Source organism: Callospermophilus lateralis, chromosome 15 (genome assembly GCF_048772815.1).
Source record: "Callospermophilus lateralis isolate mCalLat2 chromosome 15, mCalLat2.hap1, whole genome shotgun sequence".
Taxonomy (NCBI): Eukaryota; Metazoa; Chordata; class Mammalia; order Rodentia; family Sciuridae; genus Callospermophilus; species Callospermophilus lateralis.
In genome coordinates, this window is record NC_135319.1 from 91,267,439 (window position 1) to 91,279,787 (window position 12,349).

General features: G+C 54.3%; 1 protein-coding gene across 5 annotated transcripts in view; it reads left to right on the top strand.

The window, feature by feature from the left end:
- The window catches only part of Mgmt (O-6-methylguanine-DNA methyltransferase), a 234,236-nt gene extending 225,050 nt beyond the window's left edge, over positions 1–9,186 (top strand). For all 5 annotated transcript variants that reach the window (XM_077105380.1, XM_077105377.1, XM_077105378.1 and 2 more), the window contains 2 exons: positions 1,557–1,696; positions 8,879–9,186. In XM_077105380.1, coding sequence (XP_076961495.1) covers positions 1,557–1,696; positions 8,879–9,085 — 347 coding nt within the window. In that variant the 3' untranslated portion in view covers positions 9,086–9,186. The remainder of the gene's footprint in view (positions 1–1,556; positions 1,697–8,878) is intronic.
- The last annotated feature ends 3,163 nt before the right edge of the window (positions 9,187–12,349 follow it).

The following is a 12,349-nucleotide window of genomic DNA, read 5'->3' on the forward strand; positions in this document are numbered from 1 at the left end:
AGTTTTGCTGTGTCCAGGGCTGTGGGTGCTGCTGCTGCTTTGCCAGGAGGGCCCGCTGCAGATCCCTTTCCCCAAGTGACACGGGGCTGCCTCGGCCTCTCGCCACCTTGCCTCTTCTCCTGTTCCCTTTTCTTTAAGTTAAGCGTAACAACAGTAACAATCATGGTTAGCAGTGTGACTTCAGACCCCTTCTGAAGGGGCGACGGTAAACAGTCTGTTTGCCCAGGGAAGCCTCCCAGCGCTCAGCACTCCCACAACCCGTGCTAATGAACCCGGAGCTGCTAATGCGGTTTCTTCAGTTAAATTGATTCATGAATTTTGAAGAGAACATTATCTAATGAATTTTCTTTGAATAGAAAGCAATTAAAAGGACAAATCAGTCTGATTAACCCCAAAGTCACCCTCCTGCCACAAATGGTGTACAGTTTGAAATTATATCATAAAAAACTAGAGCACATTTGCTATCTTTGTGCCCTCTACTAATCCATGTAAATTAATGAACAACAAAGTTAATTTCTTTGATGACCCTTTTCTAGCATCACCTGGATTATGCTGATGTTTAATTTGCTTAATGTTATAATAAAGACTAAACAGATTTTTTTCCCAGTGAAGTGATTATCGTTCCCTTCAGTTAAGAAGTGATTTTTATTATTTAACATGCATGTAAGGGTGTGTTTCCTTTAAGAACCACATCGCACTTTGCCAGCCTGGCACGGGAGTCCTGGGCTCTGTGGAGGCACTCTGGAGTGCTCCTGCCCGAGGAGGCCTCCCCTTGGTGGTCGCGGTTCACACGCGCCTGCCCCCGAGCGCTGCAAGCCCTGGGGTGGGGGACGTCGCTCCGTCTGCAGTGCTCCTGAGCCGCGGTCCCTTCTGGAAAGGCCCTACAGAATGATTCAGAATGGGCTCCTCTGCCAGGCTTCTGCCCTAGGCGCTCCCGCCCTGGAAACAGTTCTAAAGCCCAGAGGTGGAGGGCAAGAGGTGGTCGAGGGTTCTGCTGGTCCTTCCGGCAGCAGGTCATCACACATGCGTCTGATGTCGTGCGAGGAATCAATTAAAAGGGGGATAGTTGTTTTAATTTTGCAGCCCTATTTGCCAAGGTCGCCACCCAACCTGCTGCCATGGTGCTTGGCATTGGGAGCAGTGACTGCAGCCGGCTGACTGCTGGAAGGACGGCTTGCGTGATGTCACACAGAGCCCGTCCCTGGCTGCTCTTTCCTCTGTGTCCCAGCTAGAGTTGGACATTAACCAGCCATCCAAAAAGTCTGCGGTAGGTGGGCTGGCAGGGACACTGGCGATCCCTAGTTGAACCACGCCTGACGCACACGTGCCACCTGCGGGAGGAGCATTGCGCACCATCCTGCATGCGCTCAGAGGGGCCGCGCCCTGCTTTGTGCCAGCCTGGCCAGGATGATGCACGCAGTGCAGAGGCCAGCTTTTAATTGACTATAACACCTCTGTTTGTGTCGTTGCATTTTCTGATCCCAGACTGCAGCTATTTATATCGGAGCTGCTGGCACCATTTGTACAAATAACGTCATCTGTATTCTTCCTTTCAGACTCATTCACCAGACAGGTGTTATGGAAGCTGCTGAAGGTTGTGAAATTCGGAGAAACGGTTTCTTACCAGCAATTAGCAGCCCTGGCAGGCAACCCCAGAGCAGCCCGCGCCGTGGGAGGAGCCATGAGAAGCAATCCTGTAAGTTCCAGCAGGTGGGCCCACGCACATGTGCAGGGATGAGGTACACCCGGGTGGAGGACAGAGGCGCCTGGGGCAGGTCCCCGCGCCCCAGCTACCTGAGTCCCTCGTCATCCCAGCAAACACGAAAGAGGGCAGAACCGGATGAGTGGTGATGGAAGGTCCTGTTCATTTCTTCACTGCACCGCGGGGTGTGTGGTGCTGTTGTGTGACCAATACTCTGGGTGCAGAACAGCAGCAGACAGAACACAGAAGCCATGCATGTGGCCCTCACCCTCTAGGGGGATGGCTGGGTGTTAGAGCGGCCCCACCTCCCCCAGGGCATGAGACCCTATCTCACCAAAGACTGACAGTACACATGCAGCGGCTCACGGGACTGCCCCTCCCTATGGTCACCACTATGAGTCTTAGTCAGGTTTTGCCAAGCACCAGGTTCTCAGACCAAGAGAAGTCTCAGGTCCTGATCTCATAGGACCAGTGGGCCACTGGTGGGGGTGCTCAGTGCTTAGCCCCCACCCCACTCTCCATCGGGCCTCCACTCCTCCCAGTGGGCAAGATTGGTTCCATGCAGTAGGTGAAGAGGGCCAGGGCTGGAAGGACTGGAACCCAGTGGTGGACATTAAGGGTCCCCTGTCCACATAGCCTGCAGGAAGAGCCACCCTACTCCAGAGCCCCTGGAATATCCCCACCTGTTAGCCCCTTCCAGAGGTCTGCCTCTCCCTGAACGGCAGGGTCTCCAACATGACAGAGAAGGCCACCTTCCCAGGGAGAGCGCCGTGATCATCGCATCCTGGGTGGGAACTTACTCAGTCCGATGGAGCTCACTTTTTAAAACATCGCTGTGCCTTTGCAGTGTTTTCAAACCTGTTTCCATCCCTGCTCACAGGGGAGAAGCAGGCGTTTTCACACCGCAGTGGCCTCTCCTGCCACAAGCTGCAGCAGCCCCAGGGCAGAGCCCTCTGGTCTCTAGGAGATGGCAATCACATAGCCCTTTTGCACAAGACACATTGTTATTCTTGAAGAGGCAGCTCCTGTGGGTTTGTGGTGGAGCACGTTGTCTCAGTGTATACCCTCATTGGGGGACATTTTCTGCCATATTGAAATGCCCCAAATTGTGTGGTGTGAGATGCGCATGAACCACACCACATCCTGCTGCTCCGCTGCTGTCTGGGCTCAGTGTTCTGTCCTGTACTTGAGGTGCCTGTGCTATGGGTACTGGCCATACCACTGGCCCTGCACGGAGGTGCGCGTTACAGTGCCTGTGGAATGCTTCCGAATCAGATGTCTGAAGATGGTTTCTGACATCTCAACAAAGCCCACTCTCCATCCTGGCTTTTGAAAGCCACCTCCCTCTTCCAGGTTATGGTTCAATCTTGAAGCCTTGAGCTCTGTGGTAGGAGAGGCAGCTCGGATGCTGCTGCTCTGTGGCTCCATTAACACCCCTTGAGAGCGCGGGATGCTCACACTCTTGACGCCTCCTTCTGCGTTGCTGCATGTCCCCTGAAGGCAGTGCCTCTCCTCTGCATGCCCCTTGGGTGGTGTGGGTCCTTGACTTCTCCCCCATGGAGGCTGGACTCCTCCACCAGGCCAGAGAGAAGGTGGCTGTGCGTTCCCCTGGCCTCCCCTGCAGCAGGAAGCAGAACCAACCAGGTGATTTAATGTGGGGGGTCAGTGAAAATGGGCATTTTGTACGGTTCCTTCTGCACACCTGAAGGTGGAGGCCGTCCCATAGCACGCGTCAGTGCTCCTTGCTCCCTTGGTGTGCACAACTGGCTTCATCTATGGCCAAAACATGCTCCCATGACTGACATTCAGGTTGTCCACACCTCCCACCTGCCTTTTGTGATGCCAGCAGTTCCTCCTCACACTCTGTGATGGAGATTCTGTGACTGCTTAGTGACCTGCTCCTGGCAATATTCAGAAACATTTATTGTTCTGCAAACCAGCATGGCTTTCCCCTGCTATTAATCTCTATGAACGTCTCTGTTCAGATACAGCCTCAGTCACTGAAATTTATAAAATAGGGTCTCACCGGGCTTTAAACTCTTAATGCCCACAAAGAGCACATATGGATGTCCCCATCATGTGCTGAACGAGGAAAGGGGTGTCAGTGAATCCGAGGGAAGGTTTTCTGGGCACCTGTCTCTCACTCTCTGAATCCTTGACCCTCCTATGTTAGGGGTGGCCTCAATGTTGGGGAGCTCTTCCATGGCCCTCTACAGGCTTCTACTAGTGCCGGCAGGTACCATACCTGAGAAGCTTCAGTTTGTACGCAGGTGTGCCCAAGATGCTGGAGAGGATAATCTGCAGCTGTGCCAGGTGCAGCAGCTCAGGGCGGTAGGTTCCCTCCTTGCTGCACTGGAAGCCTCCTTAATTGGACTGGGAGGGTCCGGAAGGAAGCCCAAGGTTTAAGGGAGAAAGTACCCCTAGACAGCTAGGCCTGGTGGCCTGTCCCCAGTGGATGTCTGCTAGCTAAGCTGACATGGCACTGTGTATATCACTGCCCACCAAGTCAAGACAGGCTCACGGGAGACCCGTCCCACATCAGGCTCAGCACAACAGTTGTGCACTGGAGAATAGAAAGGGGATTCGGAGTGTTACACCGGGAAGCTCTTCCGGCAACCATTCCTTCGGTGGCTCTCCGAAAACAGGACCAGTGCATGTCACGGCACTGGTCTTTGGCATGGGTTTGTCTCCCCACCACCCCCATCCAGAGTAGGGGATGGGTTTTGTGGTGTGGGAGTCACCTCCATTTTAGAGCTTGAGTTGTCCCAAGTTTTCCAGGCAGGACCTGCCACCTTCGAGGTAGGTGGTACCCCACCCTGCACCAGAGGATGGTCAGTTGCCTATGACGAGAATTGAAGAATCTGCCTTCCCTCCACGACGCCCCCTTCCGTTCCATCCTGAAACAGAATTTGCTAAATGCAGTTCGGAGGCAATCGATACAAGCTCGAGAGTTTCCCACCTTTTTTAAACAAATGCATTCCTGAGGAGAGAGTTTGCTCGCAGATCGCCATGAGCGTCGATGACCCCCGAGTCCTGTTCTGCCAGCCACCCAGATGGCTGTTGATAAAGATTTAGCATCATGTTCTAAGTGTCAGGGTTGTCAGTGGAGCTGAACCATTTGACCAGAAGAAAAAAACGCACAGGGAGCTATTGATTACAGCTTCTCCGTGTCACTTGTTCACCAGGATTTAGGTATTGATGAGGCTGCGAGTGAAAACAAGCTTTTTCCCTTGTGGGCTCTGCCCAGAAGAACAAAGGCGAAGTTGGAAGAAATACTCAGCCAGTTCCAGAATCAGAGGGATTCCATTATTGATTGAAAGGCCCCTTCATGTTATTTTTGTTGGAGACAAATCTATGGGTTTGGAAGTTTTATAGCATTTGAGAAAGGGTCTGCGTAAGTGATGGATTCGTGTATTGGATGAATTAGATTTCACAGCATGAAGATTTCAATGCAGCTGTGATATTATGAGCTTCTTGCTTATTGATAAAAATTACATTTTATGCAGTGCAGGCTTTAAAGAAGAGAGCGGAGAGGGTGCAGATCCTTTGAAAATGCCCTCAGGGTCCCAATAAATTTTAGTGGGTTTCATTGTTGTAATAGTCGGAAACCTGCCACCAAAACTGATGAGAAGCAGTGTCCCTGTTTCAAGTGGTAACGTTTGGTAGGTCACCTGCTCCCTATCCGTGCATACTTGAGACAGAGACTGGCCCTAGCTGTCACATAATTGCTCTGTGCCATCCGTCCCAGTGTCTGTATTGATACACTGAAGAGGGAGGGGGTGGCTCATCTTACTCGATTCCATAATCTCATAGCTCATCAAGAGGGAGAGAAAAAAAATCAAAGCTCAGTTGTGAAATCTGCTGGTAGGTAAGAGCTTGGAATTGTGCCTGAATGTTTATAAACTAGATGGAGTTACACACCTACCTCTTTTTCAGTCAAAACTAAGAACTGGGTATTATCTATACTGTCCTTGAACTACTTTTTAAAGTGACTGCTATGTTTGGTGAAAGCCATCAGGGTAAGTATCTATTCTCAGTGTTTTCTGCCGCTCCTTCCAAGAAGGTTGGGGTTAGCTGCTGCATGCCACATGCTAACCCACAATTTCTAGTCAAACCAGGCCAAGTTCTGTGAGGTGGGAGAAGCCAGGCCCCATCATCTGCCAGCCCAGGCCACCAGCCCACGAGGTCCCACCACCACTCGGAGAAGAGGCAGTGCATGCGTGGAGCCCTCAGGGCAATCCTGAGTGGCTTCAGCCACATTTTGTCTCTTAGCAGCCGTGTGAACTCGGGTGAGAGATTTTGTGTGGCCTGGGTTTGATACCTGGCTTGGGTGTCCTCAGAGAGCTCTTCACCTGGTCTGCAGGATGGGCTGGGCTGTCGGGCACAGGTGGATGTTGAGAGCCACCGCCAGGTCAAGAAGGTGCCTGGCATTTTGCCAGAAGGGGCGGCTCCTGCCGCCTCGGTTGCCCGCTACTTTTGAGTTCTCGCGGAGTTTCTGTTGAGTTCCCGTGGAGTTCTCACGGAGTTCCCATAGAGTTCGCATGGGTTGGGGAATAAAGTTCGTTCCTGCTTGAATCTACAAGTGGCTTGTGACTTCCCGGTTATTTTGTGCCCAGCCAGACAGCGGCAGTGGACCTGCTCCCAGCGACCTCATTAAGCACAGTGTCCAAGATGGGTCTGGGACCTATGTCATGGGCCGAGGGGCACACTTGGCAAGTGGGGTGCCAACAGGATGGCCTGCTCCGAGGTCCTGGGGCAGAGGGTTCCAGGTGCAAAGCTCAGAGGCTCTGGACTGTTGTGCCCAACAGCTTCCTGTTGCGGCACATCTCCCCACTTTGTCCAGAGGGTGGGGAAAGGCAAGGGCTGGAGAGCTCTGAGCACGGGGTGAGCGAGGGAGGGCAGAAGGCAGGAGTCGGGTGGGTCCCAGTGGCAGCCTGGGAACCCTTGCCTGTGGGGTCCTACGGGAATGGCCGTTTCCTGTCACAGCAGGGCACTCAGAACTAGGGAGCCTTAGGGATGTCCAAGATAGCCCCACTCCAACCCAGACACCTGCTGTGCACCTTCCTGTGTCAGGATGGCTCAGAGCCTTCCAGAATGAGCACTAAGCCCTGCCCCACCCCTGGAGACGCTGCCTGTCCCTGTAGCTGCACTCTTGGAAGTTTGTTCTTCATGGAGCAACATCACCACCTGCCTGGGGCCTTTGGTGGCTGGACCCAAGCTCTTCTCCCCAGTCACAGTGAGCTGCACATGACTGAGACTGTTCCCTCAGGATTCCCGTAGACCTTTCCTTACAGGAATGGGGCTGTGCTGGCCCCTGCCACAGAGCCATCCTGAGGAATTGGTCCTCGGCAGCTCTTCTCAGAACGGCTTGCTGGGATCCTTAAGCAAAAATGGCCTTTGAGCCCCCAGTGTTCTGGGAAGTCGGCACACGTGTACCCTCAGCCTGGGGACAGGTACACAACTGTAGATGTGGCTCTCCACAGTATGCTAAGTGTGAACTGTTTCACTACCAACCAGAAAGACGTAGGTGACCAGAGTGTTTTCAGGGGACTGTGAATTATATCCCTGACTCTTCTACCTATACTCTGAGCCAAATGAGGAATTGATGGGGGATTCCAAGATATATTAACTTTACTAGGATTAAAACAAGATTGGAGAATGGCATGGCCAGAGCATCTTCCAGTAACTGTCGCCAGAATCAGACCCCCATCTCCAGTCCAAGTGTCTGGGCTCAGGCTTCCCCAGAGGCATGGACAGACCCTCTCTCTGAAGGCATCAGAGTACCCTCACCAGGGGACAGGCTAGTCACCTGCGGGAACCTGCAAGGTGCTGAGCTGGGCATTCCCATCCCTCCCTCCCTTGTGAGTGAGAGTGGCTGAGGCCAGAGTTTCCCAGGCTCCACTGACTGTGGACTGCTGCTTGTCCACACAGCCCAGCCACCAGCACAAGGACCAAGGCAGACTGCCCCTGATGGCCACTGCTGGAGAAGGCATGTAGCCCTCTGCAGAGAATAGGGCCTCTCTCTTCCTGGTGGGCTGGGCTGCAAAGAGGGAAGTCTCAGACAGGATCATAGCCCGTGTGGCTGCAGGAGTGGTGAACACAGCCACTTGGCCGCAAGCCTGGCCTGGAATCCTGCACTCATGAGCTCTTGGCATCTGGAATGTCAGCCACAGATCTGCATGGCGCTGACCCCAGGCCAGGAAAATACTGGGCTGGGTCCTGTCTCCAAGGGGAGCCATCTGAGACAAGTAGGGCACTCTGGGATTTTCCTGCCTGCCCCACCTCTGGGACCAGTATAGTGTCATCTCACACTGCTGGTGAGCTTGGGCACGTGGCTCAGAGCACACAGACCCAAGCCTGTGAGCAGACGCACACACTTGTACTATATCAGCATCGCTGCCTTGGTCACCTGCAGAGACATCTGTGTGTCATGGCTTATTCTCCCTGGCAGGCAGCCTGCCTTTGAAGGCACTATGCTGGTGTGAGATGAGAGTGTAAGGACTCAGTTTTCCTCTCAGGCTAAAGAGCAAAGAAGCCTTGTCTCCCCAAACTATCTTTGTGAGAGGCCACAGCACTGGGTCTAGGCACCTTGCTGGGACTGAGAGACCAGCTGGCCATGCCCTGCTGCCTATGGGCTGGCACTAGAATGGCAACTGGCCCCTCTCAGGCTCCTCTGAGTGCCCAGAGGGCAAAGCACATGGACATGTGTGGACCTTGGCCAGCTCTGCCTATAAAGAGCCACATTGGATATTTTAGCCTGGCAAAGCAGCCACAGATGACATGGGACCAAAGGGGTGGCTGTGTGCCAATAAAATTTTATTTACTAAACCAGGAGTGGGTGGCATCACCATCCTGGACTGAACATGGCCTGTCAAGACCACCCACCCTGAAACTTCCTGTTAGAGCTCACAAGTGGCACGAGGTTCCATCTCCCCAGATCTTGGAAATGGAATTTTAACTGCTAAAACTAGTCCCCGGGTGATGTTTTCTCCTCCTGAGTCTTGGGGCTGTGAGGAAGCAGCCCCATGTCACATACTGCTCACTGCACCCAGAGATACGAGGCTTGATTGGGGTACAGGGCAGGGGTGCAGCCAGCAGCCAGCCAAATCTGGCTTGGTGGGTGCTGGACCCTTCGTGATTGCAGCCCGATCGATGGTGGTGCCCTCTGTTTTTCAGGTCCCCATCCTCATCCCATGTCATAGAGTGGTCTGCAGCGGTGGAGCCCTGGGCAACTACACAGGAGGACGATACGTGAAGGAATGGCTGCTGGCCCACGAGGCTGCCCAGGCAGGGAAGCCAGATTGCGGGGTGTCGAGTCCAGGCAGGACCTGGCTCGAGGCAGCTGGTGGCACCACTGGCTCCCAGGGTGCTGACCGAAACTGAGTGTGTGTATTTGAAGTGAACATTTGAGTGACACATAAATGTAATGGTGCACCCGAAGCAGGATGCGTGTGGCACCACTGTATTAAAAGAGCTGGATGTGTCCCGGGGGACGTGGCGCGTCTGCCCTTTCTTGTTTCCACACTTTACAGCAGAATGAGTTCAGACGGCCAGCCGGCCTGTGTGTCGTAGGATCTCCTGTCTAACGCAGGCATTGTTCCATTTTTAATGCCCGTTAAAATGGGAACAGGAGAGTGGGGAAGGCCTGGCGAGCCTGAAAGGCCCTGCCCAGGAAGGCAGAAGCATCTGGCACCCACAGGCAACAGCTGGCTGCCCCAGGACCCCACCCAGGCTGTCCACCCTGAATGGTGGGCTCCGCCCAGCGGTCTCCCCCGTCCTTCCTGGGCGTTTGCCCCACTGAGGTGATGCCCGTGTGTTTCCTAGCATTCACATGAGTCTCCCTGAAGGAGGGCCAGGCCAGAGAGGCTGGTACTCTGTAGAGGCTTTCTAACTTGCCTTCCCGATTGGGGAAGGTGCAGGGGCAGGTCTGCATGCCTTCTGCACCATAGAAAATAACCTTGCTCCAAAGCAGATCGGAAGCACCGCTCCTGGGACGGGGTTTGGCTGGGCTGACACCTTCCTGGGAGAGCAGGCTTTCCCCCAGCCAGATCCCAGGCACTCTTCCTTTCCCTGGGCGGCATGTCGGTAGGGAACAGGCTTCTGCAGGCCCCAGAGCTGAGCCTGGAAGTCCAAGTTCACACAGTGGTGGTCAGCTCACACCAACAGCAGCAGTGGTGACTGTTTCCAGGCCTTCCATTGGCTCCATCTGACATTTGATCATGTCATTCTTTTAGCTTTAAAACCAAGTATGCCTGAAACACGGAAGGAGGCCAGTAGCTCAGGGTGTGGAGCAAGGAAGATGCAGCCGGCATCCAGGGGACACTGTGTTCATCACAGGCTCTGTGATAGTGTGGACCCAGCAGGAAAGCTCGAGTGGTTTTCCTGTGTCACCCGAGAAGGACACACAGCCCCCTGATATGCACAGTGTGGCTGTGTTTGGCATTACATGTTACCTAACCACCAAGGAAAGCAAACTTTGGCCCTTTCTCCCCAATCCACCGTTTATTTTATCTTTGTCTTATATTAGCCAAATGGACTCTGGATGTGTTTCCTCGCACACAGTGAAGTGGCATGACCAGTACCGTTGTCCCGAGCTTGGTCGTCTCGTCGCTCTGAAGGGAGGCAAGCCACCGTCTGAGGATGGGTCTGAGATACCTGGTTTCTCAGGACAGAGCCCTGGCAGCACCCTGAGCTGTACACACAGGAGCACGTCCTGTCTGGCCTCAAGTGTGTTCTGGCTCCTTCTCTGACCTGGTGTTACTGTGAAGGCAAAGGGGTCTGTGTCTATATTACGAGTTTGGGAAGACGTGTGGGGGAGGGCCAGGTGCCCTCTGCATTAGGCTCCGAAGCTCAGTTGTGCTGTGCACCTGGCTCCCATTGCCCTAGAGTCACCAGGAATTGCTGCCTTTGTCCTCTGCCCGAGTAGAGAAGGGTCCTGGCTCCCAAATGCAGCTCCAGGTTGATGGCCTCAGTGTATCCTGTGTGCTTGCGTTCCAACAGAGGGCGCTGTGGCTGCAGAGTGCTGTGGGAGACCCCAGCCTTGCTGCTGTCTGTGAGCTTGAACAGGCTGGCCCAAGATGGCCCTGAAGGAGTCCTCCTGGGCTGGGGGCCCCCGAGTGCCCTGCACACCTCCCATGCAACCTCCATATTTCCATGAGGGGCCAGGTTCTGAGAGGAGCTGGGGGCAGTGTGACCAGCAAGGGCTGAGCCCCCAGCATGTCAGCACCACCAAGGGGACCTGGCGGCTTCAGGCAACCTGGACCTGCAGACAGGCCTGTTTGGGCCACTCCCTGGAGCAGTGCAGAAGCCACGTCTGTTCTGTCTCCCAGGGTCTCCTGGGCACTGTCATATCAGGCTCCACAGATGCCCTGAGGTGGCCGTTGACAGAGCAGCGGGACTCACGCCGCGTGGCCATGTACTGCTGCAAGGACAAGCTCTGCAGAGGCCGACATGAAACGCTGGCACGGGTTGCCTAGAGCCGCTCGGCTCAAGGTTACAGCACAGCTTGTGCAAATAAAGAGGAAAAGGAAAGGCACAAAGAAATACAAAAATATTTTCCAAATAAAAAAAATGTCGAAACAAGAAAGCTGTGTTCTTTGGCCTCCGCCCCAGGTCCCCTCACCTGCCAGGCCTCCCCGGCCAGCACTGTGGGGCTTTGAAAGCTGACACGGAGATCGTGGTGTGGCTGGCTGTGCTGCCTCACGTGCCCCTGGAGGCCGGGTGCAAGACTGGGCACGCCTTGCTCCTGGGGCCACGTTTGCAAGTGTGAGAGCTTTTATCCCGTCTCCCGTCAGGGACACAAATGTCACACAGGCATCACCCACTTCACCACGTCCTGAGGAATGTCATGAAGTGACAGCGTAAGTCTGACTTCTTCACACCCGAAGACGGCAAACTAATTGTGCAAGGAAATCTGAAGGATTCTTGCAAGAGGGATTGTGACGGGGGCTGTGATTTTGCAGTTCTAGAAGCGAGGGGTGGGCAGCAGGCGTTTGGGGGAAGTGGCAGGCTGGCCCTGTCGGTAACTGAACGGTACTTTTAACTCCCAACGCTCCTTACCTGGCAGAGACGGCTTCCTGAACAACCCTGGCAGCTCAGCTGTGTGCCGGAGATCCAGAACATGTAGGTGACTCTCGTGTCTTCCAGGACACATCTCTCTCCTTGCTGCTGCTCACTCCTGCCTGGTCACCCTGAATCCTGTGGTTCAAGGGGCCTAAAGAAGGTCCAGTGTGGGTATGTTCACTTGAAAACATCTGGCTGTGATTCCTCAGTGGTTTGTGAGCACCAGTGTTATCCCAGAGCTCACTTCCTGTGAAAGTGCAGACCAAGATCAAAGCCCACTCACTGTTGGGAGTCCACGGTGGCCTGTGAGAGGTGGGAACCCGGGAGGTTGCAGGCGATCTGGGCAGGCTGCCTGGGGAGGTCCTTGCAACGAGGTAAACTTCTGCAAGCTCCGTTGTAACCCAAGATCTGGTCTGCAAGGACCCGACAGCGCTGTTAGCCCCGCCTGCCTCCTGCCTCCCGTCTTACCCGCCTTGTCTGTCGTAACTGTGACCATGGTGGCAGTGCCAGCTTGGACCTCACCTCCATCGAGACGTGCAGGAAGTCACAGCTGAATCAATGTGAAAATTATTCACTTCCCCCCAG